General features: G+C 46.2%; 1 protein-coding gene across 1 annotated transcript in view; it reads left to right on the top strand.

Annotated features, from left to right (window-relative positions):
* LOC138510837 (histone-lysine N-methyltransferase PRDM9-like) overlaps positions 1-24,037 on the top strand; it is a 639,242-nt gene that overhangs the window by 446,813 nt on the left and 168,392 nt on the right. Inside the window, exon 5 of the mRNA XM_069626517.1 lies at positions 8,434-8,624. Within this exon, the coding sequence (XP_069482618.1) occupies positions 8,434-8,624 (191 nt within the window). The remainder of the gene's footprint in view (positions 1-8,433; positions 8,625-24,037) is intronic.

Raw genomic sequence — 24,037 nt, 5'->3', positions numbered from 1 at the left:
AAATCTGGGAAACACCAGAATGGCGCAAATCCTTGAACGAAGCAGACAAGCTGAGCCAAAGTCCTTGGCTACATGTTGATAATGCCAACTGGGAAACTTCAGTTAGTTTATGAGGCTAATAGCATGGAAACTGTCAAACCCAGGTCAGAGGGTGTACCTGCAGGGATGGTGGTGAGAGCATGCAACCTAAGACCCGGGTTCCTGTCCAGAGATGCTTAAAAAGAATAACGCCTGTCAGAATGGTGTAAATATCAGTTGCCTGAAACGGACAATGAATAAGGGGGAAAACTAAGGCCTTGGAGAGACCTTGGAGAGAGCTACAAGTCAATGTTGCAAGACTTAGGTGAAGCCTGAGAAGGGAAACCTGTGGAGCCTGAGGATCTGGGGAGGTCTTGAGAGACGTTGTGAAGACCAGAGTAGAGTCCAGACTGAGTAACAGCAGAGAGAGCCTTTGCAGGAGAACCTTTCCATTTTGTGTTGTAGGCTAGGACTGGACATTTCAAAATAGGTGTTGTGAACTCGTTGGCCAATTTATTGTGTGCATAGTTTAAGGTAGCCAGACGTTTGAGAAAACATTAAGATTAGGCTTTGAAACTTTTCCCTTTTAGGGAGTTTATTTTGATGATTAGAGTGTCCGTGCAGAGCCAAACACTCTTGGGAATAAGTAACAAACTATATAATTTGGACACTCATTCTTGAATGTGTTGGACACCTGGAGACGAATCCCACTTTGTGTTGCTCCTTCCACGACACTGTTTACTGTAGAAAAATCCTCATTAGTTCTACCTATTTCCCTAGTTCCTATAGGCATTCAGTCCAACCCTCTCTCTGACAAAATACAGAATAAAAGTTTTCCGTTGAGCCATAACTATCTCGTGTCAAGAGTGTCATTGCTCTGCCTTACCACAATTCACTTCGGGTATCTCCCCTTATGTTTCTAAGCATTCACTTCAAGTGCAATGTTTATTTCACTCCCTCATTCAGGGTTGTTTTCAGGCAGACAATATTATATTACCCTCCCTCCAGGGGTCTCTTTAGGGGAATCTCAAGGAAGACCTTTAACTTCAGGTTTCTTTCTAATTTTATCATTTGGCTTTGGGATCCTCCACTAGGCCTGTTCGTTTGTTCAGTTCACCCTTCCATGGCTCAGTACTCTGGGTTAGCTTCCCTCAGGACCTCGACCATTTATTTTGGATCCTTAAGGGCGAGGGCTTGAGAGGAGCTAGGACCTTTTGTTTGTAATAGTATGAGTTTCATTGGGCACTGTCCTAGGCCTCTTTCTACAAAAAAACCCAGTCCTTTGTTAGTTCTTTGGTTTCCAGTGCGGTTCTCCCGCAGGACTATTTCCCCAAAAAAAACCTTGGTGGGAGTTGTTTGTTTCTTCGTGTGCGGAATGTTTAGCCCTTGCATCAATAGGGTTTGCTTAGTCAGTGTTATGATGGCAATTTACACCACTAAAATCCAAGATTAAGCACTTGATACTCTTGGAAATACTCTTCCTTGGTTCTAGAGAAAACCCTATTAAGAAGGGAAGAGTGTGCTTTATTTGTGCTTTATCTGTCCTTATAATATAAGATCTTCCCATCAGGTTATCAAAATGACCACCGAGAAGGTGATTAGTTTTGATGATAAATATATTGACGAATTACTAGCTAGAGCTTCCATTTTTTCAGAGGAAGGGGAAGGCTCATTAATCTCAAACCTCAGTATTTGGGATGAACTTCTACAACTCAAAAAACGTCTTATTAGGACTGAATTATATGGCTCGATCATGATTGAGTACCTCAGAGCAGGTGCTCTTCCCCAAGGATTAATTGTCCACAACGAACCCCGGTTATTTTTAGATAATAAGGAGTTTGTGATAAAATGGAGTTATAATGCCAACAAGTGCAGGAGAGATTGGCTTGTATTGATTATAGACACAGCTAGCAAAATGTCCATTAAGATCTCAAAAGAACTAACTGACATGGAGGCTGAAATTAAGAAATTGGTCCCACTTGAGACTTTCAAACGGAGACTAGAAGATATCTTGAAGGAAATGGCTGATTTCAAGGAATTTACCACGAAGGAAAGAGTGAAAAGAATGAAAAAAGATCTCACTGAACTCTCACACGAGAAGGCGTTTAAATATACTCAAGAAGGATATGACCCTTCCAAGAACCCGATAACACAATTCCAGAAGCAACGGAAAGTACATTTTGGTAGTACCTCGTTTTCCTCAGGGTCCTCAGGAGACGATAATTTCTCCAATTCAAGACCACAGAGGAATAGCTATCGCCCTGCAAGACAACAAGGCAGAGGCAGGCAGAATAGTTACAGAGGAAGAAATCACAATAGCTCCTCCAGAGGGAGGCAAGGACAACCACCACAAAGACAATGTTTTTTAGAGGAGGAAGTACACAACGAGGATTGGGATTATGCACCCCGCCAACTCAGGAGCACCACGGGTTATTAGTGAATTTATCGAGCTATACCCCCACTTCTTCAGAAGTAAAATTGTTAAACAAGGGCTTTGGTTTTGTTCCTACCACTAGCTACGATGGCTTCAGGATGAGGACTGAGATCCATCAACTGTTCCGCAAAATCCATCTAAAACAATTCTTCACAGATAAAAACTATGAGGGTGAAGTTAACAACAGCGGATTAAAGAATCCTTCTGATTTCCATCCACCGTTTGCAAGTTTGACACATGAAGCAATAGTTTTTGAAAAATGGGTGCTCTCCGAACTAAAATTACTTGAAGAGAAAAACACTAATACTCATTTTTTTCAAAACCTGGCACGAGACGAACTGTTAGCCTTGCAACAATTGTAAAACAATGATAAAATTGTGATAAGAAAGGCAGTCAAAGGAGGAGCGATTTTGTTACTTAATCGCGATTTCTATGTTTCAGAGTGTACCAGGCAGTTAGCTGATGTCACGTTCTATAAAAGAATTGACGAAGATCCTACACCGCGCCTGAAAGCACAGATCGAAGAAAAAACTAGAAAGGCTCTGGAAAGAGGATGGATTTGTCGTCAAGAATATGATTATCTTAATGCTAAAAAACCATCAATCCCCAAATTTTATATCTTGCCAAAGATCCACAAATCATTTACAAATCCGCCAGGCCGACCAATCGTCTCTGGGTCAGGGTCATTGTTAGGACCATTGTCCAAATTTGCAGACAAGTATTTAAAACCATTTGTGTCGGAGATGTATTCACACATACAGGATACCACCGAAGTTATTGTGTTAATCGAAGACTATCCCTTTGACAATAAGCATCAGATGTTGGTTAGCCTTGACATAGTATCTTTGTATACGTGTATTCCCCAAGATACCACACTTGAAGTCCTAGAAGAGGTCCTCAGGACTAAAAGAACAGATGGTGATTGTCCTAATAGCTTCATACCTTGGTGTGCCACTATGGCTCTTAAAGAAAACTCTTTTAGTTGTAACCATCAACTTTACCAACAAGTGCACTGCACGGCAATGGGGTCATCTGTTGCCCCCACCTCGGCGAACTTGTTTGTCGAATTTTTTTAAAAAAGTGTCGTCTATAACCCCTCCAATCCGTTTTTGAGTCACCTACGGATTTGGAGGCGTTTTATAGATGACATTCTGATCATCTGGGATGGTGATACAGTGTCGTTTGACAAATTCAAGGTATGGCTGAATGAACAAAATCAATTTCTTAAATTTACAGCCTCTACAAGTACCGTTGAAATTAATTTTTTGGACATCACTACATGGGCCGATAGTACTAGCAACTCGTTGAAGGTTAAGCCTTACCATAAACCGACGGATCGTAACTCCTTGTTACTATTTAACAGCTGCCATCCTAGCCACATTAGAAACAACTTACCAGTTGGCCAATTTCTTCGTTTGAAAAGAAACAGTTCTAGTACAACTACTTTCGAAGAAGAAGCAGCGAATTTAAGTTCCAAGTTATTATCAAGAGAGTATCCCCATAAGATCGTGAGGAGAGCTCACAAACGAGCAAAGAATAACAATAGAGAAGCTCTTCTTGAGTACCGGAATAAAGTGAAAAACACTGATCAAATAGTATTTGTAAGCACATTCAACACCCTTTCGAATAAGGTGAATGCCATTATTAGACGAAATTGGCATATTCTCGAGTCGGGTGAATGCCCTGTGGCTAGACCAATATGTGCATTCAAGAGAGGTCAGAACATTAAAGGCATGGTAACTAGAAATGATATTTCAATACGTTCATCACAGTTGACACTTACGGAGTCACAGATGGTAATTTATGTGATCTGGTGCCCTTGCCACAAAATATACATTGGCATGACGGAAAGGAAAATAAAAACAAGGATTACGGAACATAAAAGCTGTATTAGAAATAAAAACATGACAGCTCTCCTTGTGGGACATTTTTCAGCCATGGATCACACACCGGAATCCTTAATTTGGAGTGTCTTCTTACAAGTTGATAGTAAAGAAAATACAGTTGCAATCAAGAAAAGACTGCACGAGAAAGAACAGAGATTAATTTACCTTTGTAACTCAGTAGAGGCAGGTCTCAATGACCAGATCGACTGGACCAATGTGTGAGCTACATTTGAACAGTCAATTAATTACAATATTGAGGTTTTTTGACGTCAACTATGTTATTTTACTGAACAGAATACATCGGTTGTAAAACAAAACAGTAGTTCTAGTCGTGCTATGCTGCTTACTTTAACTGCGTCTGTCAATGTCAAATCGTGAATCAATACCTCGTTAGAACAATAGTATGTTCACAAGGTATCATTATGTTCAATTGCGAGTACTGCCTCCTTACAATCAGGAATCCTGAGCGGACCTAGGCGAGGTGGCCCGGACTTTAATACACAAGGTGGTCTGTTCAGTTATGCAGTAGCTTTGTCCTTGTTAAAATGGCCCCCACCGTTTCCATCTACACCTTACCTCCGCCGCCGTCTTTAGTTTCTATTGTTATTCAATGCACAGCTGCTGTAGCATTTAGTCACGTCGCAATAGTTAGCGAGGTAATGCTACCGATGCAGTAGGACGTGCGAGAGGAGCTTGCTAAATACGAACGCACGCGGAGTGGAGGCACAACAAAGTAAGTGCAGAGATGAACCACACGAGCACGTGTTGCCGGTATTTAACGTTGTTAATATCGCATTTACCAACCCGCTCATCTGTGCTTTTCGCATACATAAGTAGTGACGGTTGCTTCTCCATGTGTACTTCTTAGCTGATACAGCGAAGTGCTCTTGATGGTAATTAGTGAGAGAGCGGTTGACATCGTGCCTGCTTTTAAAATTTTCGGCTGCATGAAGACTTCTAATTCTTGCCACCATTGTTATTACAAGACCCTGAGCCTAAGGTCAGTCATTCATCCAGATAACTAAACGAGTTTGTTGTAATTCATTTTTGAGTGGTAGGGGTTTTCCATACAGTTTCTTCAATGAATGGAGGGCTGCTATTTTTATTGGGTTTTTAGAACACTGTCATACTATTAGCTCATGTGTTATATAAGGGCACACTCTGTTGATAGTGTGTGATAGTGGTTGGTATTAAATGAAGTTTTTTCTGCCGCATGTCTTAAGATTGAGATAGTATTGGAATCTCATCGGTGACCTTTCGATGTGTTTTTGACATCTGATTAATGGAGCGTGTTTTGCTACACCACTGACAAGGCATTGCATTCCCACTTTTTTGTAGAGGGCGGAAGCTCCTCACGCGAAGACTCTTCTTTTACCCCTGCTACTAATAACAAGTTGGCAGTGAGGTAAGCCTCTAAAAATTTTGATTCGTAAAAAAGGCCTATAAACTATTGGCTCTGAGAGTTTGTATTTGGTACACTCAACTGATAAATATGGTTGTCTCTTTCTTTTTCTCTTCCTCTCCGTCTTGTTTGTTTAGGCTGACACCACACAGTGTTCAGAGCCTTTCATCAAAGAGCTGCCCCCGCTTGCTTACATCAGGTTGCACTGTTAATACTTGGAATTGTTATAAGTGTTTGTAATTCCGATTGTTGTCTACAGTACATCCCCCCTGAAGAATTTCCCGTGAATAATTCTCTTGAAGAACAACACGGTTTCTCTGGCTGTGAGATAACTGTCACGGTTTTAATTAGGCATTAAGAGCTGCTGTCTACTTAGAAGTAATAATAGGATCTCAATATTAATTTAATAGATCCATAATTAGACATCAGATTTGTATTCATACTTAAGATGCTAATGTTACATATTGTGTATTTTTTATGTGTTGTTTAGTATGCAATTGGATGTGTGTTTGTAATATTAATAACAACCTCTAATGAGTAATATTGATTACTTTAATTGCTTTGCTGCTTTTCTGTTTATTAAAGATGCAGGTGTTTCTTTTTATGTTTAACACAGAATCCCTTTAGTTCTATCTTTGGTGTTTTGTTTTGTTTTCTTTTCTTACCTTTTTTATATTTTTTCATCTAAGTTTTGTTTTGTTGCTCCACATTTATGAATTACTGTGGTTGAAATGCTGGTTGTATATATATAAAAAATCTTTTTAATATGGAATGAATTTTGTAATAAAGTATAGTAATATACATATATGTTTTCAATGACGGTTGTGAGTGTAATTTGTTGCAACTGAGGAGGGTAGGCCGTTAGGTATCCAAACCATTGATTTTGGATCCTTAAGGGCGAGGACTTGAGAGGAGCCAGGACCTTTTGTTTGTAATAGTACAAGTTTCATTGGGCACTGTCCTAGGCCTCTTTCTACACAAAAACCCAGTCCTTTGTTAGTTCTTTGGTTAGCTTCCCTCAGACCACCTGTTGCAACGCTGCCAAATTGTGTACTACTGCTTTCTTAGGCAGTGCTTTCCCCAGGTATCCAGGGTTCTATGTGAAGCTCTCTTGCTCCCTGCTTAACTCTTCTCCTAGCCTACCCCCTCTTTCATAGCCCTTCTGCACTCCTGGACTGTGTCAGCCCATAGGATTAGCTGGGGTATGTTTTATTTCAGGGATTTGGATTTACCTAGGGATTGGCTTTATCCTAACAGATTTTCAAATCCGCCTACTTGTTTTTTTTTTGTGGCAGAACATGAACTGATTTTCCCCACCTGCTCATCCAGCGCTGTTGCATACGTATCTTAACTTTACGGCCATCTAATAATCTTTCTTGTGCCTGTTTGTGTATTTGTGGCATCCTAGTGCAGAGAGAAAATTCCCTACTGCATCTTATGGCCACTTATGTCCAAGCACGAAGTTCAGGTTTGCTTCTTTGTCCCACTAGGTGAGCTTGAGAGCATCTTTTCTCATGTACCAATTTTGGGCTTTTGGTCTGTAAATGTTGTGCTGGTCCGGCTTGTACACCGACATGCAGGGTTTTCTCATAGGAAGCTTGTACTAAAAACTGCAATGGGCATTGGATTCACGCCTGTGTCATACAATGTTGTGTGAGAACTTTGCACCAAGTTTTTTTCATATCTCCAAAGTAATTTGTTTCTGAATGGCTTTTAGGAAGGGTGTTCCAAATCCCCCTGAGGTATTATACCGTGTCTTGGCTTGGGTGGCGAGCCTGCAGAATCCCGCTCCTTCCACCCACTGGAAGATGCAACAGGTAGCGTCTGGATCAACACATTCCCTAGAAGCTCTCGTCCTTACATAAAAGGATAGCGAGTTCACTTAATTCACTGTAGTAACTTAAAGTGAGAACATTCTTTCACTTTATTAACAGTCCTAGACCCTTTCCTCTTGTTTTAATTTATCTTTTTAAAAGGAAGGTTAAAAGTTGCAATGTAAGCAACATATTGTTTTTTTTTAAAAAAAATAGATTGGTAACTGAATGAGTTTAAAAAAAGTAAAATGACATATATCGTGTTTTAGCTACTTTCAAAGTCGTTTCCTTACAATCCTGCACAAAGGTTTAAATTTGATTAAGTTAATGAAAATACACATGATTGAGAATTCGGATACTAAGTGGCTCATTCCGAGTTTGGCAGAGCAGGAATAAAGTGGCAGCAATTCCGTTGACACCACGTTTTTAGCGGTAACAGAATTATCGCTCTTTTTACCATACCACCAAATCCCGAGTTCAACGGTGAAGTGGAGAATCTATCACCAGCATTATTCTGGAGGTATACAATGCCAAAAATTGGCTGAATTACCATGACGGGATTACCGTTTGCAGCAATTCCACCAACATCCCTGGTAGTCCTATGGACTCCAAAAATGGGGACTATCAATGCCTTACCAAACTGGTAATCCCATGGTAAATCCTCAGGACCAAGTGGTGGTAACGGTAAGTGATTGTCGCAGTAATTCAGGAGATTAATACAGAATTTACACCAAACCCGGAATGAGGCCCAAAGTCACGTGTTCTATTTCCAGAAATGCAATTTTAAAATGTGTGTTATCGTACACAGCTTGCACTTAAACGTATTTATAGACAGTAAATATATACTTAAAATCTGCTATGACTTTTGAATTATTTTAGATACGTTAATTGTGCGCGAAATGAGGAGGAACAAAACTTGGTTGCCTTCCAATATCTTGAACAAATATACTACCGAACCTGTAAGGCAATCAATACCCACTGTGAGCTCTTTGTCTGGTATGGGGATGAATATGGCAAAGAACTGGGAATCAAGTGGAATCTTACATGGAAAAACCACCCGCCTAGAAAAGGTAAGTAAAATTGCAGTCACTTCATGCCTAAAAAAGAACAACACAGGATAAGTCTGTGCAAAAATGTATTTTCTAAATGAAAAGTGTATCTTCTTTCAGACGAGGTTAATTCATCACCCTGGGAGCAGCTGTACATGCCTGGGCTCGAGTTCTTGGAGGATGTTTAGGAGAATGGAAATCTGTATTTCTCTGTCATTGAACCTTTCATAGATTCACGTGCTTGTTTTAAGGCTGGGAATCGTCGAGAACATTAAGCAGTTATATTGAAATACAAGAAACTGCATTCACTTTAGTGTTCTCTTAGCAGTGCTTTGGGTCATTTACCCTCTAGTCAACAGGCAGTGCCTCCCATAGCTCCACCCCTGCAGGCCGTGTTCAGATTTTTTACTGCACGTTTAGTTTTGGGAGTTCTTTCAAACGTTCCAAATTATTTGATGTTTTCTCCAAGAATCTTCATCACTCAGCTTTACTTTTGGCATAGTTTGAAAGTGACAGATATGTACTTTTCTATTGTGGTATTTGGAAGTTAAGGCACTCATTTGATGCTCCCCTACAGGGGACATACGTTTATCTGTGTTCCTCCAGGGTTGAGGCACCTTAAGTGTTCCTCCCCTCACCATGACTGACGCCAAACCAAAAAGAGCCTTTTCAAGATTAGTTGCACCTGTAAACTGATGAACATTTATGTTAAGGCTAGACATCAGGAGTGTCTTCATTGTCTTTGCAGAGATTATAATCTGGATTCCTGCTCTATTTTCTAGACCTCCTCCAATAACGCAGGAGACTTTCCTGATGAAGATACTGTAGCATCAGACTCTGCTTCAACGAGGAGCTGTGCTTCATTGCGTCCAACAGGCCTTAAGAGCAAATTCCCTCTTCCAAGGGGTTGAGATCCCATAAAGAGAGTTCTTGTGGCAAAATGGTGAAGAAAGGTGATCCCTCCTGTGCTCGGGCAGTCGTTGATAGGTTGACATGCCTGACAAACCTACCCCTACTGCTGCTACCTACGAGTCACCAAAACCATCCTCCTTGCTGATGAAATCCTCATCGTCAGGCATGTCTTCGAGCCACACTGCTCCAAAAGCATCGACAGCTCCGCTGACAACACAAACACCTTCATCCACAAAGCTCAAACCATTGACAAATCTGTTGGTGACCTCCTCGTCAATGAGTGCAAAACCTTCCATGTCTCCTCTGTTGACTACCGCATCGACTACCTCCTCCACAACCACTGCATCAAAATCTTTGCCGAAAATCCCATCAACCACCTCATTTATGCACTCCTCATCAGTGCATTCACACACGGCTCCTGTACTACTAAGTGTTTGGGAGAATTCTCATAAATGTACTAATTCCCTTCACCTTAGAGACCCCCAGCAACTTTGCTGGAGTTTGAGGACTTGATTATTTTTACCTGGAGAGAGTGTGAGCCTTTTTTCCCACTCTCTCATGTATTTTGATGTGTGTTTTACTCTTGTGTTTTTTGGTTATGGAGTTTTAGATAACTCCATAGGCATCATCTTTTCATTTGTGTCACACAGCACCCTCAGTGCAGTGACACTGGTAATCCTTTTAGGCTGTCCCAAGGTTTAAATACCTTCTCTGGGATAAACTCCTGCTTCCTAGAGAAAGTAAAGTGAAATTGACTTTACTAGTCTTTTCAAATTCCTAGATGCTGGAGGGGTTACCTAGTATCCCCTGTGTCCAGAAACTCATGTAGCAGTCAAATGCTACCCTTTCCTCTCGAAATGGCTGGTGGCAGTGGTTTTACAACGAACTACCATGATTTTTCCCGACCGCGAACAACGGTAGCGTTAAATCGCGGGAGCCATGTTTTTCAAGATGGCGTCTGAGCCCCCTCTGTAAAAACAGGGTCCAGTCTTCTTTTTTCGCCATTTCTTTTTGGAAAGGTCCTTCTAGAGTTTGTCTCTGGGCGCTAAACCAGGTTTGGTCCCTTTGTTCCTATGCCTTTGGCATGCTTCAGGACTGAAGACCGCCGCTGGCGCCCGAGTGTCTCGGGTGGGCAGGAAGTGAGGGAGGTGCCCGAAACTCCCTGTGCTTAGTCTCCTAGGAGACCCAAATGCACTCTGGTGTGATTGGCTGGCTGAATGTCTGGCAAGGACAGCCACTCTGCTGCGTGAGTGGCAGCTAGGCTGGAATGAATGGGAGGAAACTGAATAAAAGGCGATTCTCTTGGCTTGGAAGGCAGAGTCGACCACTGGAACAAAAGAACCGAAGAGGAGCTGGAAGAGGACGGCTGCTGCAACTCCTGGACCGTTGGTTTGCCCGGTGAAACCCTGCTGCAGGTCCGAATCACCAAGTTCATCTCGACAGAGTAGCCCTTCAAGGACGACTTCTCCCTTTGAGTTGGTGGGACCAATCAACTCACTAAGCTACCTGGATACCATTCTCAGGGATGGTTGTATTTTCCTCAGCGTGCTGCAGAAAACCGAATAACCAGGGAAAAGGACACCAGTTTGTGTGCTTGAGTACAGCTACCGAAATTGAAGATTGATAGTTCCCAGCTTTTCGACCAGTCCCAGTGCAGTGCAGGAGTCTCCCGACGTCCTCCCTCTTGTCCCCATGACTGAGGCTCAGGAACAGCGAGATCTACAGGAACTGCCAGGAACAGAAGTCTTCAGCTGCATCTTTTTCTTCATTGTAAGGTACTGTGAAAACCCGACCGAGAGAACTTACCTCTCACTGCGACAGTGCTTGAAACTTTGGCAACTTGCAGGCCTAGTCAGCGTGTGACCGAACATATTAATCTTTCTTTTACAAACTACTTCTGAGAACTCTGGAAAAGACTTTTCCATTTCACTACCAGAACTGCTTCATCCTATACAAGACTTTAGCCCATTGACTTTGGCCTAACCTATTGCATTGAATTGACTCCCCTGGTGAACCCAAACTATTTGCACTGTTTTAGAGTAACTGTAATCTTTTTATTAACCTATGCCGTTTTGCTCCTACTTCAAATGCTCTGAAAGCCATTTTGCTCCTTCTTCAAAGTAGTTTAAATGCCTCAGAAACTGATAGTATGAAGTACTGAAGTATATTTGTGTGTGCTATAGATTGCCTCCTTCTAGTGAATGTTTTATAACTGACTGTGAAATAAATTAATAAGTGTTTTACCAAGAAACCTTGAGTATAAGAGTCTATATGAATACTTGTGATCATAGACCTCTGCGTAACATCATTACAGCTCATATTCCCCTCTTGAGATAAACCTGGTTGCTCAGCAACGCTACCACAACACTGTGTAGTACAGACTTGTACTAAAGGTTGGTTTTGCTTACACCTGTAGTCCTAGTTGTGTGCAGTGGTCCCAAAGGGTACTGCATACAAACTTTGCCTAACACTCAGTTCACCTAAAAGGCCTACACAGTCCGTGTTCACACTGCAGCCTTAGACACTGCACACTTTGTCAGTGACTTCCAATGTTCATCTTGAGGACATCCTGGAAGGAACACACCTTTGATTCTGACTTTAAGGGCCTGGCTGGGTTGTTTTCTGAGTTTGAGTAGGATTTACCTGGATTGACTCCCGCACAGGGTCCTCCTTTTACCAGTGCTTCCAACATCAGCACCACTCCCAATGGCCTTGCGCAATCATGATCTTAAACGCAGCAACTGTCTTTGGACATTTTATGCACTGTACAAACTTTAGCATCAGAGCTTAAAACAAGGGCCAATCCTCTTCCTCTGGACCCAAAACCTGCTGCGCCATCCAAGCCTTGGCCTTCATGCTGCTATCACCGCCTGCCCGCACCAGAACAATGACAGCCACAAGATATCTCCTCAGACACTGATTCCTATGAGGATAGACATCCGGATACAGCCTCAACTCAATCCTGCTGTATGGACGGGTTTGATGATCTTGTGCTCGCTGATGGAGAGCTGGAGGATGAGATTGGAGATTTCCATTGTACCATGACTAAAGCTGCAAAGATGTTCTACCTCATTTTTTTAAAAAAAAAAATTCACATGAGTTTTTATTGATCAAAAACAAAACACTGAAAGGAAACAAAGACAAAAAAAAAAACCAAACCCAACTCCACCCCATTCCCCCACCCACACCTGCCCCCCACTCAACCCAAACCATACACAGAGAAACTAAGGAGAGAGAAACATCACACTGTATCAGGACCAAAATTACAGTCAAAACTGGCACAAAGGGCTCAAATCATAGAAACAAAGGACGGTGCCATGGCATCTTATGCGGGAACACAAATATTCGAGGCATGTGAAAAGTCTCATAAGTCAAAGTCTCATTGATTCACAATCTTCATGAAGCAAAACCACCATCCAGTCTTGCAAAAAGGAGTTCATGGTGTCGTGAGTAATCGCCGACAGTTTTTCGTACGTGAAGATCACCCAGAGTTTTGCTAACCAGTCTTCCTTAGAAGGCATCACAGCACATTTCCACCCTTGAGCTAAAGCAAGCCTCCCCGCCCGCAACATAGCTTGGACCACTCGCGACAAGGGCATATCCTCCTCTTCCACGACCCACACACCAAGGAGAAGTACAAGAGGCTGCAAGGGTAGATCAGCTCCCGTAATCTCCTTAATCCAACTCAAGAGTTCAGACCAGAAAAACTGGGCAGAAAGGCAATCCCACCAGAGATGAAACCAGGACGCCTGTTGACAACACCCCCTCGGGCAAAACAGGGAGAACCCTGCATACATTTTGGCAACCCACTCGTGAGAAAGATGCAAGGCGTGCAGCATTTTGAAGTTATGTTCCATTGCCGCTGTATACAGGGAACCCGAAAAAGGACCTTAAAAATGGCTGACCATGTAGCTTCCCCTATTTCCCCCCATACCCAGCCCTCCCAATGTTTCTTAAAGGGCTGCCTGAGCTCAACATCTGCCGTAATCAGCGCTTTATAAATTTTGGACAGGGAGCCTTTCATACTATTGGAATCGATAAACACTCTCTCCAACGGAGTGTGGGGGCGAGTTAGGTCTGCTACTCAGTGTGGGTTGGTCATAATGCCCTTCACCCGTACATAGTCAAAGATAGAGATCGGAGGAGCGCCCAGAGAATCCACCAGACTATAATAGTCTATAAATACACCCTGCCTAAACAGCTGGGCTGCACGCTCCAGACCCCCATCTGACCACCGTTGAATTCCCCGAAAATCTCTGTTACCCAAATCAAAAGGGGTGCCCACACCAAGGACATGGGGGATGGCCAAGAGGACAGGGACACATTCCCCCTATCATTCTTCCACAGCGACCACAACACTGACAGGGTGGGGTGTACTTTTACAGCTCTAGGAAGGGGGGTTGCCACTGCCCACAAGAGGTCTCTCACTTTTCTGGGGTGGACATGGACATCCTCAATATATGACCAATACGTTCTCATCTCATCCCTTAAGTGCTCCAAGAACACCCTCAACTGAGCCGCCTTATGGTATCGACGAAAGTCAGGCAGCCCAAAACCCCCGAACGAACGCGGAAGAGTCAAAGTATCATACCTAACCCTCGGTTTCTTCCCCCTCCAGATAAAGCGACCCACCGCCGACTGGAGAGCTCTAAAGAAAGACTCTGGGATAGTGACCAGGAGGGAGGCAAACAAGTAGAGCAGACGGGGGAGCATGTTCATCTTGATCATCACCATATGGCCGAACCATGATAACGTCAAAGGGGACCACCGCCGGAGATCGGCAAGAATCTTCACCAAAGCCGGAGGGAAATTGACCTCATAAAGCTTTGTTAGATCCCTTGGGATCAATACCCCCAAATAGTGCGTCGCCTCCCATTCAACTCTGATACCTTCCCAAGTGATCCCCTACCCAACCTCCAAGCCAGAGCTAGCCATAGGCATCAAGCACGATTTCATACGGTTAATTCTCAACCCGGAGAAGGAGCCAAAAGTGCTAATTAGATTAAAGAGACTCGGCACCGACTGCCTTAGATTAGTTACATACACCAGAAGGTCGTCCGCAAAGAAAGATAGTTTAAACTCCAGCTCGCCACACCTGACCACTGCTATACCCCGATGTTCTCTAACTGCTATCGCCAGGGGTTCAATCGCCAGAGCATAAAGCAGAGGCGAAACCAGACAAACCTGGCGGGTTCCCCGTGAGAGAAAAAAAGGAGACGAGGTCACGCCGTTGACTGCCACCCTGGCTGAGGGGCCGTTATACAGAGTAGCTATCCACTTACAAAATCTGTCCCCCAGACCCATTTTCATTAAGACCTTGCTCAGATAGGCCCACTCAACCCGGTCAAAGGCTTTTTCTGAGTCTAGGGATAACAGATAAGCCTCCACCCCCGAAAGAGCCACTTCATGCATCAGCCCGAGTGACTTGCTAATATTGTCGCTACCCTGCCTCCCCGGGATGAAACCCACCTGGTCCCCATGCACTAGGGCAGGGAGATGAGTTGTCAATCTATTTGCCAAAAGCTTAGCTAAAATCTTCACATCAGTGCTTAGTAACGAAATTGGGCGGTATGACTGACAATTCCTCTGGTCCTTTCCTTCCTTAGGGATTACAACAATACGGGCCGAAAGCATGGAAGGGGGAAGATGCCCCGAGTCCAGAACACCATTAAACAATTTAGCTAGGAATGGAGCCAAAGTACCCAGAAATGTTTTATAAAAAAAAACAGTAAACCCATCATCCCCCGGGGCCTTACCCAATTTCATAGCACCTATAGTGTCTATCACCTCCTGGGGCGAAATAGGGCTCTCCAAGAGGGTGGCTCTCTCGGAGGACAGAGAGGGAATTGGCAAAGCCTCCAGAAAATTATCTATGTCCGCCCCATCTCCCTCATATTCAATTTGTATAGATTTTCATAAAATTTCCAGAATTCGGCCGCAATCGCAGAGTCTTCTCTGCACAGCTTCCCGTCCGGCAGGGCAAGAGCCTCCACTCGCCTACTCTCCCTAAGCTCTCGGAGTCTCCACACCAGAATTTTGTCGGCTTTTTCACCCCTCTCCATGTACTTTTGCCTAAGGAAGGACCATTTCCTTTCAGTCTGCCCCACCAGGAGAGCAGCTAATTTCGCCTTGAGCTGCTGAAGCTCTGCCAACTTCCCTGGGAAGATCTGAGACCTCAATTTACCCTTCGGCTGAATAGCCTCAATTTTGTCCCTAAGAAGCTTTTCCTCTTTACCCCTCTCTCTCTTCCTCGCCGCCCCCAACCCAATAAGGACACCCCTGATCGTGACCTTAAAGGCTTCCCAGATCCCCTCCAGGCCCACCTGCCCATCATCATTGGACTCAAAAAATTCTTCAATAGAGGTCAGGACAGTCCGAGCCAACACCTTATCCTTCAGCAGGAGGTCATTACATGTCCACTGCCTCTGCACTGGAAGAACAAATGGAATCCCTAATTGTACCCTCACCATGTCGTGGTCTGACCACGCAGTCACCTCCACACAAACCTCCGAGATTCTGTTGGAAAGCCCCCTATCGACCAGGACATAGTCAATTCTAGAGAATGACGAATGGGGCTTCGAGAAAAAGGTGAAAAGGGTATCAGGGCCTTCTCGCGCCAAGTGTGAGTCCCAAAGCCCTAATTCATCGTTGGTGCACTGGAAGGAAGACGCGAGGCACTGTTGCATCTGGGAGTCCACCGCCGGACGACTGGGGATCCTATCCCCCATGTAATCAAGAACCATGTTAAAATCGCCCCCCACCACCAGCGCACCTTCAGTAAAGGTTACAATTTTGAGCTTCAAATCTGACCAAAAGCGATCAGGGGCCTCATTTGGCGCATAAATGGAAACCAACGTGACCCTGGTTCCCCTACAGTCACCCTTGACCAATACAAAGCGGCCCTCTGGATCGCAGACCTGGGCACGAAGAGAGAAATTGGCCTTCTGGGAGATCACCATCGCCACCCCCCTCTTCTTGACCTTGGAGGAAGCATGCAAGACTTTGTGTATGGACCTTGCCTTCAAAACAGGTTCTACTCCCTTCACCCAGTGAGTCTCTTGAAGAAATAAAATGTCGAGTTTCAACCTATTGAACTCCTTGACCACCAAAGACCTTTTATATGGGGAATTAAGGCCCCGCACATTTAACAAGCCCAACGCCAGAGGGAAATCACATTCACCCATTTAAATGAGAACATTTAGGCATTGGTCCCTGAACGATCAAACGCTCAGAAAAAAACCTTGTCGGATGACGCTCCAAAAATTCCCCCAAGCAAAAACCACAACAGTAGTCAAACCACCCCCAAACCATTTGAAACCCCCCTGACCCCCATCCCAAAACCCCCCAGCCCCCACATTACCGAGCGCCTGGCCTGACAGCACCATCCAACCGCTGCCACACCAGGCCACCATTGGTCGCCTCTACCCGGGCTGCCCATGATTCAAAAATATCACGTCATTCTGAACCCCCCCCCCACATGCCGCACACATAACCCCCGCATACCGCACTCAAACCCACTCCCCCATACTCCATGCACCTTCTCATTGGCCACATTTGCCCCTCTTATTTATGCCAGCCTCATCAGGGCATGACGAGGACCATAGAGCCCCAGGGACCCTCAGGACTCCCCACCAAAAAACAGTGTACACCATGAACACCCATGTGCACCACATAGAAAACAGCCTTCTTTAACAAGTTAAGAGGCAGGCTGACTCGGGGAGGGTGGTGTCACTCCCCTAAACTTCCTATGACCTCGAACTCTGCGCCTCTCCACAAACCGGGAGGGCTTCCTCTGTTCGAACTTTTTTTCCAGGACCATCTGAAGTGTCTACTCCTTCAGTTAAATCTCCCAAGAGTTCGCCTGTCACCCTCTGTATGTCGGCTTCCGTAACAAGCGAGTACTTATAGCCTTCAACTTCAAATGCAAGAGAAAAGGGATGACCCCATCTGTATCGCACTCCCTTAGACTGCAACCATTTAGTCAAGGGGCCACAGAGTTTCCTGCGCGCTAGAGTGAATGCCGACAAGTCCTGATAAATCGTTATTTTGGAACTCTCCCAGGCGATGTGCCCCTTCTTCCGGGCCAAGTCCAAGATCTTCTCTTTCTCAGAAAAATGGTGAAACTTTACCAGGACTGATCTCGCGTCGCCAGCACGACCCCCCGCTCTATGAGCTCTATCTATTGTCGGCTCATTAGTGTTACCGCCGTCAAAGAGTGTACTTATTATTGCTCTGACTGCTCTCATAATGTCAGATTGTGTCTCCCCCTCCTGCTCTGGAATGCCGAAGAATCGCAGGTTGGACCGCCGCTCCCTATTTTCCCAATCGTCCAATTTAAGAAAGACCTTCTCCTCCCTTCTCTCGAGCTCTGCCAGGCGCATATCGAACTGAGTTTCAAAGAGATCCAACAACGTTTAATTAGCCTCCAAAGCTTGGACCCGGTCGTCAACCGCATCCAACTTCTTGTCCAAGGAGTCCAGTCTCTTGCTAATGTCCGCTCTGAAGCCTCTTATCTCCTCCAATAGAGCCGCCATATTCTGACTCATCGTATGCACCTCCTTAGTTTCCGAATGGGAGGCAGGACCAGAGCCGCTCTTCTCCATGCTGAGATCGGGAGTGCGCCAAAACCTCTGCAGTGATCGAGACCAGTCCATTAGCAGTGGGGAAACGGTACTGAAAGGCTGTAGCTCCTAGAGGTGGGTGGTTTGCAAGGCACAAGAGGCCTCACTGCAAGGCAAATCCCCAAGCAAACACTACAGTAGGCCCCTCGCCCAGACCCCACACCAGCGCTCCAGCAACCGCCTCTCCAGCACCCGGACCAGACCACAACCCAGCTGAGGTAGGGGGACAACCGGGGCTAGTAGAGCCAGGTGTCGTCGGGCCCCGGAGGAGATCCCCGCCGCATCACCTTAAACAGAGGGGACCAGGAATCCCGAAGAAACTCTCCTCTCCCTCCGAGAAAAAGCCTGACTCTGTAACGCTCACCTGGTTCCCACAGAGGCGCGGCGTCGAAGGCGCAGAACTCTGAAGATGGACAGGAAGGGCCCCTCTATTCTGGCTTCCCTGGCTCGTTGGATACCCTCCTGTGCGTGAAAAGGGAGTACTACCAACTGTGGAACAATGCTCAAGCCTCCCACTCCCTTCCAACCCTCCACGATACCTCCTCCACGATTCCCCGTGAAGCCTCACCTTAGGGTTTGGAAGGATGAGCTCTCCATCCTGCTTCTGATGCAGGGGCGCGTTGAAACCCAGTTACTTCACTGGATTGAGGATTGATGGGAGTTCAGGTAAGCTTGACTGTTCAGGTAAGGCGCTGTAAAAGTTCTGTTCAAAAGTTCAAGCTTAATAATAATGTTCGTTGTCTAATTGCAGCAAGCGCTAATGCTTATGTCTTTTTCCCCTTAGGGGCCGGGGTTCGGAGTGCCGGAGATATGGCGCCGACCCGAAGTGAAACAGTTCTGGATGAGCGCTCAGGTAATGTCTTTGCATTCGCTCATTCAATGTCTTTGTCTTTTTTCCCCATTGGGGCCGGGGTCCGGAGATGCCAGGAAGCGGCAGGACCCGAAATGCAGTGGGAATAATCCAACAGGTAAGACTTAAAAGGAAACTGAGCTTTCCTTATTCCTTTTCTCCCTCTCACCTTTGTTCTTGTCTTTTTTCCTCTAGGCGCCGGGGCGTAGCTGAATCCGGAAGATCGCTGCTGAAGATGGAAGCGCCTTGCAAAGGTGAGTAAAATGCAGCGCTGCAGCGATCGAAACGAAATGCCTTTAAAATGATGTCTTCCTTTTCAGGGCCGTTGGAGAAATGACTCCGGGATGCAGATTTAGCAGGTAAGGGCTTTTCTTCTCCTATTCTCTTCCTTTCTCCCCTTGCAGGTGTTCCAGGGTGCTGGCAGGCGTGGCTGAAGTCAGGATGCAGGAGCTGACACGGTGAGCGTCCAGCTGCTAGGTGCAGAACAACGCGAAGCATGTGTGACTGTTCGGGTGGGGTTTAAATAGCCTTGGAAGAAGTTCCTGGTATGTATCCTTCCACCAATCAGGTATGTATCCTTCCCCGACCACACCCGGGTGGTGAAGTAGTCCTACAGGTTAAGTAGTCCCATTCAGGCCTCAAGAGGGCCTGGATGAAGCAGCAAGGTCTGCATCAGGTAAGTGTGCACCCAAGCACTTAAACACATATCCTCTTCTATGAGCCTGGCGCCTAAGGCGCCAGGACTGGGGTCCGCTATGAGCCTGGCGCCTAAGGCGCCAGGACTGAGTCCAAAGGGCCCCGACTTGGGCCCGCTGAGACTTCCCTGGGGAAAATGATGTCTGCCTCTGGGGTTGCTGGGCCCGGCCTGGCTCCTTAGAGGTAGGCATCATGACAGACTCAAGCCCCCGCAGCAGACCTGGCCCGGGCAAAGGAGCCCGCCAGCAAGACCACACCGCAGCGTTGGAGCTCCTCCAAAGCTATGCCAATGGGTGCCGCCACCCCAGAGAGCACGCCCCGCACCGGGCCCGCTCCCTCCAGGCCCCGGAGCGACAGCCCGACCACAGGGTCCCAGGGCACCTCCTCAACTCCGTGGGGACCGCCGCTGCTCCCAAGTGTCCAAACGAAACTTAACGGGCTGGCAAGCAAGCCACACTCCAGGGGCAGGACCACCTTCTGAGAGCTCTCGCCAGACCTCTGCCGTTGCTGTAGCGAACTCCTAGGCTCCAGTCCACAGAACCCTATACTCTCAGACAGCACCTCCGCGGGGCGGGGCACCAGCTCACCCCGATACCCGTCTCTTCACCGCCGCAGTGAAAGCCATCGATGGCCAGCAGGAGTGGCAGGAGACCACCCGCAGCCCCCGATCCACCAACAAGCGGGTCCCCCCAGACCCATTCACTACCGCCCCGACTAGGCGGACAACACCTCCTGCACTAGGCCACAATGGGGGAGCGCTGAAATGTCCAGCTCCTTCACACTCGCTGGCAGCTCCTTGATGAAGGCAGGCGATTACAGTCCCCTCCGCCGGCCCCTTCCCTCCGGTCTGGGACAGCACCACATGTCTATGGAAATGGGCCTGGGCGCCAAAGCAGCAGCTGTCCGCGCGACGACTGCCCCTCCCCCGCCGACCACTGGGGAGCGCGACACGGAGCTCCTCGGCGGGGACAGCCACCTCCCAGGCCCCGCTCACCAACCTAGAAGGTCCGTTCTCAGGAACGACGGCAGCTCCGAGTGTCGGAAAAACACTCAACAGGTGCTCGCAAGTTTCAGCAAATCCTGGGGGGTCAAGAGATCAATTGTGGCATGCTGGGGGGGCCCAGATCCCCATTTTAGGCGCCCATAGTCAGAGACTGGCCGAGGAGCGTCAACACATCACGGCGTCCCCTGGTGGCTCCTTTCTACCTCATTCTGACTGTGGGAAGGATAGAAGGTTTCCTTTACCAACAGAGGAAAAAAGCACGGAATTCAATGGTGTCCATTACAATCTTGGATGACATCTTTGAAGACAAGCTGGTTTCCATGACAAGTTTTTTTGTGGCTCTTCTGAAGGACTGATCTGATAAAAAAAAAATATATGATTCCCCGAATTGACTGTACACTCAGCCAAGCCCCAATTCTCTTGTCTTTGTAGTGGCTATAAAGAGATCGGCTAACCCCTCATCACCATGTGAAGCACCTCTGAACAAAGAAGGCAGTCAGCTTGATGCTTTCGGCAAGAGACCCATTTATATGTAGGCAACTGCAATCAAGGCCGGAAATTTGCTTGCTCTTCTGGCAAGATGTGACCAACAACTCTGTTTCCATACTGGAGTTCCTCCCTGACAACAAGAAACAGGAATCTTTTGGGCTTCGAGAGAGGGCGGATCCACCTGTGACCATGTCATCTCAGTGGGTGTTGATATTACCAACAAGGGTTTCCATCAAATAGGCAACGGCGCAGCCCTGCGATGCTAAGGTTGGCTCAATGCCACACATTTTAGATCAAATGTACAGGCGAAGGCCGTTGATATGTCCTTTGACGATGACACTCTACAAGCCATTAAAATGGACACAGCCCTGTCCTTAAGCACTCTGCAGCAACAAAGGGCCTTTCAGTCTTTTCGATCGAACCACAACCTCTTCACAAGATCCGACAGAGACTACCTCTCATCGTACCACTCCCAGTCATACATGGGGACATGGACGCCTCATGCGAGCAGTACAAGGCTTGATCGCAACCTTACAGAGGTGCCCACAGGCGCTATAACTCTTCTCCATGTTAAGGCCAGTCCAACAAGTAGTCTTGACGCCTGCCCAGCAGTGCCTTTTCATTTCAGCACCCCAGTGGTAGGGCGCCTATCTTCATTCCAACATTGATGGAAACAAATTACATCTGACAAATGGGTTCTTTCAATAGTTAACCCAGGCAACACCCTCAAATTCGTTCAAAGGCCATCGAAGGCCCTCCCTGCCACTGAATCAGAAAAACATCTTCAGCTAGAAGTACTATTGCTCCTTTTCAAAGAAGCTATAGAGCGAGTCCCTCATTTCTAGTGTAATCAGGGCATCTTATGTTATTTCCTGGTACAAAAAAAGTCAGGCATGGTGAAGATCTATTCTCGACCTATGATATCTCAAAAAATTCCTCTACTGTCTGTCTTTTCAAATGGTCATGCTACAATCAATTCTCAGCCAACTTGCAAAGGGAGATTTTCTAATGCCCCTAGATATGGTGGGCGCCTATTTTTATGTCCCCATTCACCACTGCAAATTCCTCTGCTTCATCGTGGCCGGCGGCCACTTTCAATTCAGGGTTCTTTCCTTTGGCCTCAAATCCGCCCTTAGAGGGTTTTATTAAATTCCTTGCGGCACACGTAGCAAATCTCAGGAAGCCGGTTATCCAGGTCTTGCCTTATTTAGACGACTGGCTCTTCAGAGCACAATACTCTGAAAAAATCACAAGGCCTACAACACACACGGCCATGGAAGCCGATCTAACATCGAGAAGTCGTCTATGACAGCGTCTCAACAAATGCCTCTTCTAGGTGCGCAGCACACCTGGACACCAAGATTTCCACTGGCACCCTGTCGGCCTACATGGTCAACTCAATCCTGTCTAAGCTGCAAGTGTGGCCTTGGCATCTGGTTTCCTCAGCAGAAGTGTTCATGTCCCTTTTTTGGGCATGATATTCCATGCATCCCGCTCATCAAACATTGCAGGCTCCACATGCATGCCCTCCAAGAATTCTTGGATGCCCACTGGGATCAGGTCTCCAGACTGAGACGACAAACTCTACCTCACCATTCCCTTTCACAACATGCTGCGTTGGTGGAAGGATGTCACCAACATTACAGCAGAGCTCTTTTCACAGTCCCAAGCCATAATTTTACTGTGACGACAGATGCATCCATGCAGGGCTGGAGAGCCCACACCGCCGATCTTCATGTCAGAGGCCTATGGTCAACCGAGGGAAAGTCTCTCAACATCAACATTTTGTATTTCAAGCCGGTGTTCTGGGCCCTCAAGTCTTTCCTTCCCCATCTGCAAGAGAAGGTGGTAAGGGTGTTTGCAGAAAACAGGACCACAATGTTCGACATCTGACAGCAAGGTGGTACCAGAATGCCAATCCTCTCCTCTGAGACGCAGTGACTGTGGAAATGGGCTCTGGCCCAGGGAATGTTTCTGTCCCCTTTACACTTTCCCGGCATTCACAACTCTGTGGCCGATTCTATCAGCAGTGAAATCCGCTCCTGTTACGAATGGCAGTTCCTCCAAAGCCCAGTGAAAGTCCTCTTCCGAAAATGGAGGAAGCTAGAGGTGGATCTGTTTGCCAAAAAGGACCACTCCAAATGTGACTTGTTTGCCATCAGATTCCCTCAACCAGCCAGGTTGGTAGGCGCCCTCACGTTTCCGTGGAATGGAAGGTTCCTATATGCCTTTCCAGTCAAATAGCAGCCATGCAGACTGATCATTCTGATGCCTGCATGGCTAAGTCAGTTCTGGTTCTTGGAACAACTAGTTCTGTCCTCTGCCCTACCAATAAAGCATTTGCCAGTGCCCAACTTGCTGTCCAGGAACAAGGGTGAGGTCCACCATCAAATCCTGTCCTTGCTCAACCTCACAGCTTAGCTTCTATGTCTCTAGTACTCCATCACATTGACATGCCTCTGAATTGCAAGGATGGCTTCTCCAAGGCAAAGGCTCCTTCTAACATGTCTTGCTATAACAAGAAATGGAAAAGGTTCACTGTTTAGTGGATGTCTTTAACTTTCAGATGTGACAGATCCTGCCATACTTGCTCTCCTTGGCTACCAGTGTCCTTGATCATTCTTCCATTGAAGTTCACTTGGCTGCCATTTCCCGCTTCATGTGCATAGCAGTAGCACCTTTGCTATGGTCACATAGGCTGTTGAAAGAATTCATGAAGGGACTTTTTTGGACTTTTCCCCCTGTATGCAAGCCTGCCTCTTCTTGGGCGCTGAACGTCGTTCTGTTCAGATTGGTGGGGGCCACATTTGAGCCAATGCAGATCTCCATTATCAAGTTTCTCTCATACTCCTACGTCCCGTCC

This window comes from Ambystoma mexicanum, chromosome 6p (assembly GCF_040938575.1).
Source record: "Ambystoma mexicanum isolate Mex_15411 chromosome 6p, UKY_AmexF1_1, whole genome shotgun sequence".
NCBI classification, from domain to species: domain Eukaryota; kingdom Metazoa; phylum Chordata; class Amphibia; order Caudata; family Ambystomatidae; genus Ambystoma; species Ambystoma mexicanum.
The sequence above is the reverse complement of the archived record's forward strand: the minus strand, read 5'-3'. Positions and strand labels throughout refer to the sequence as shown.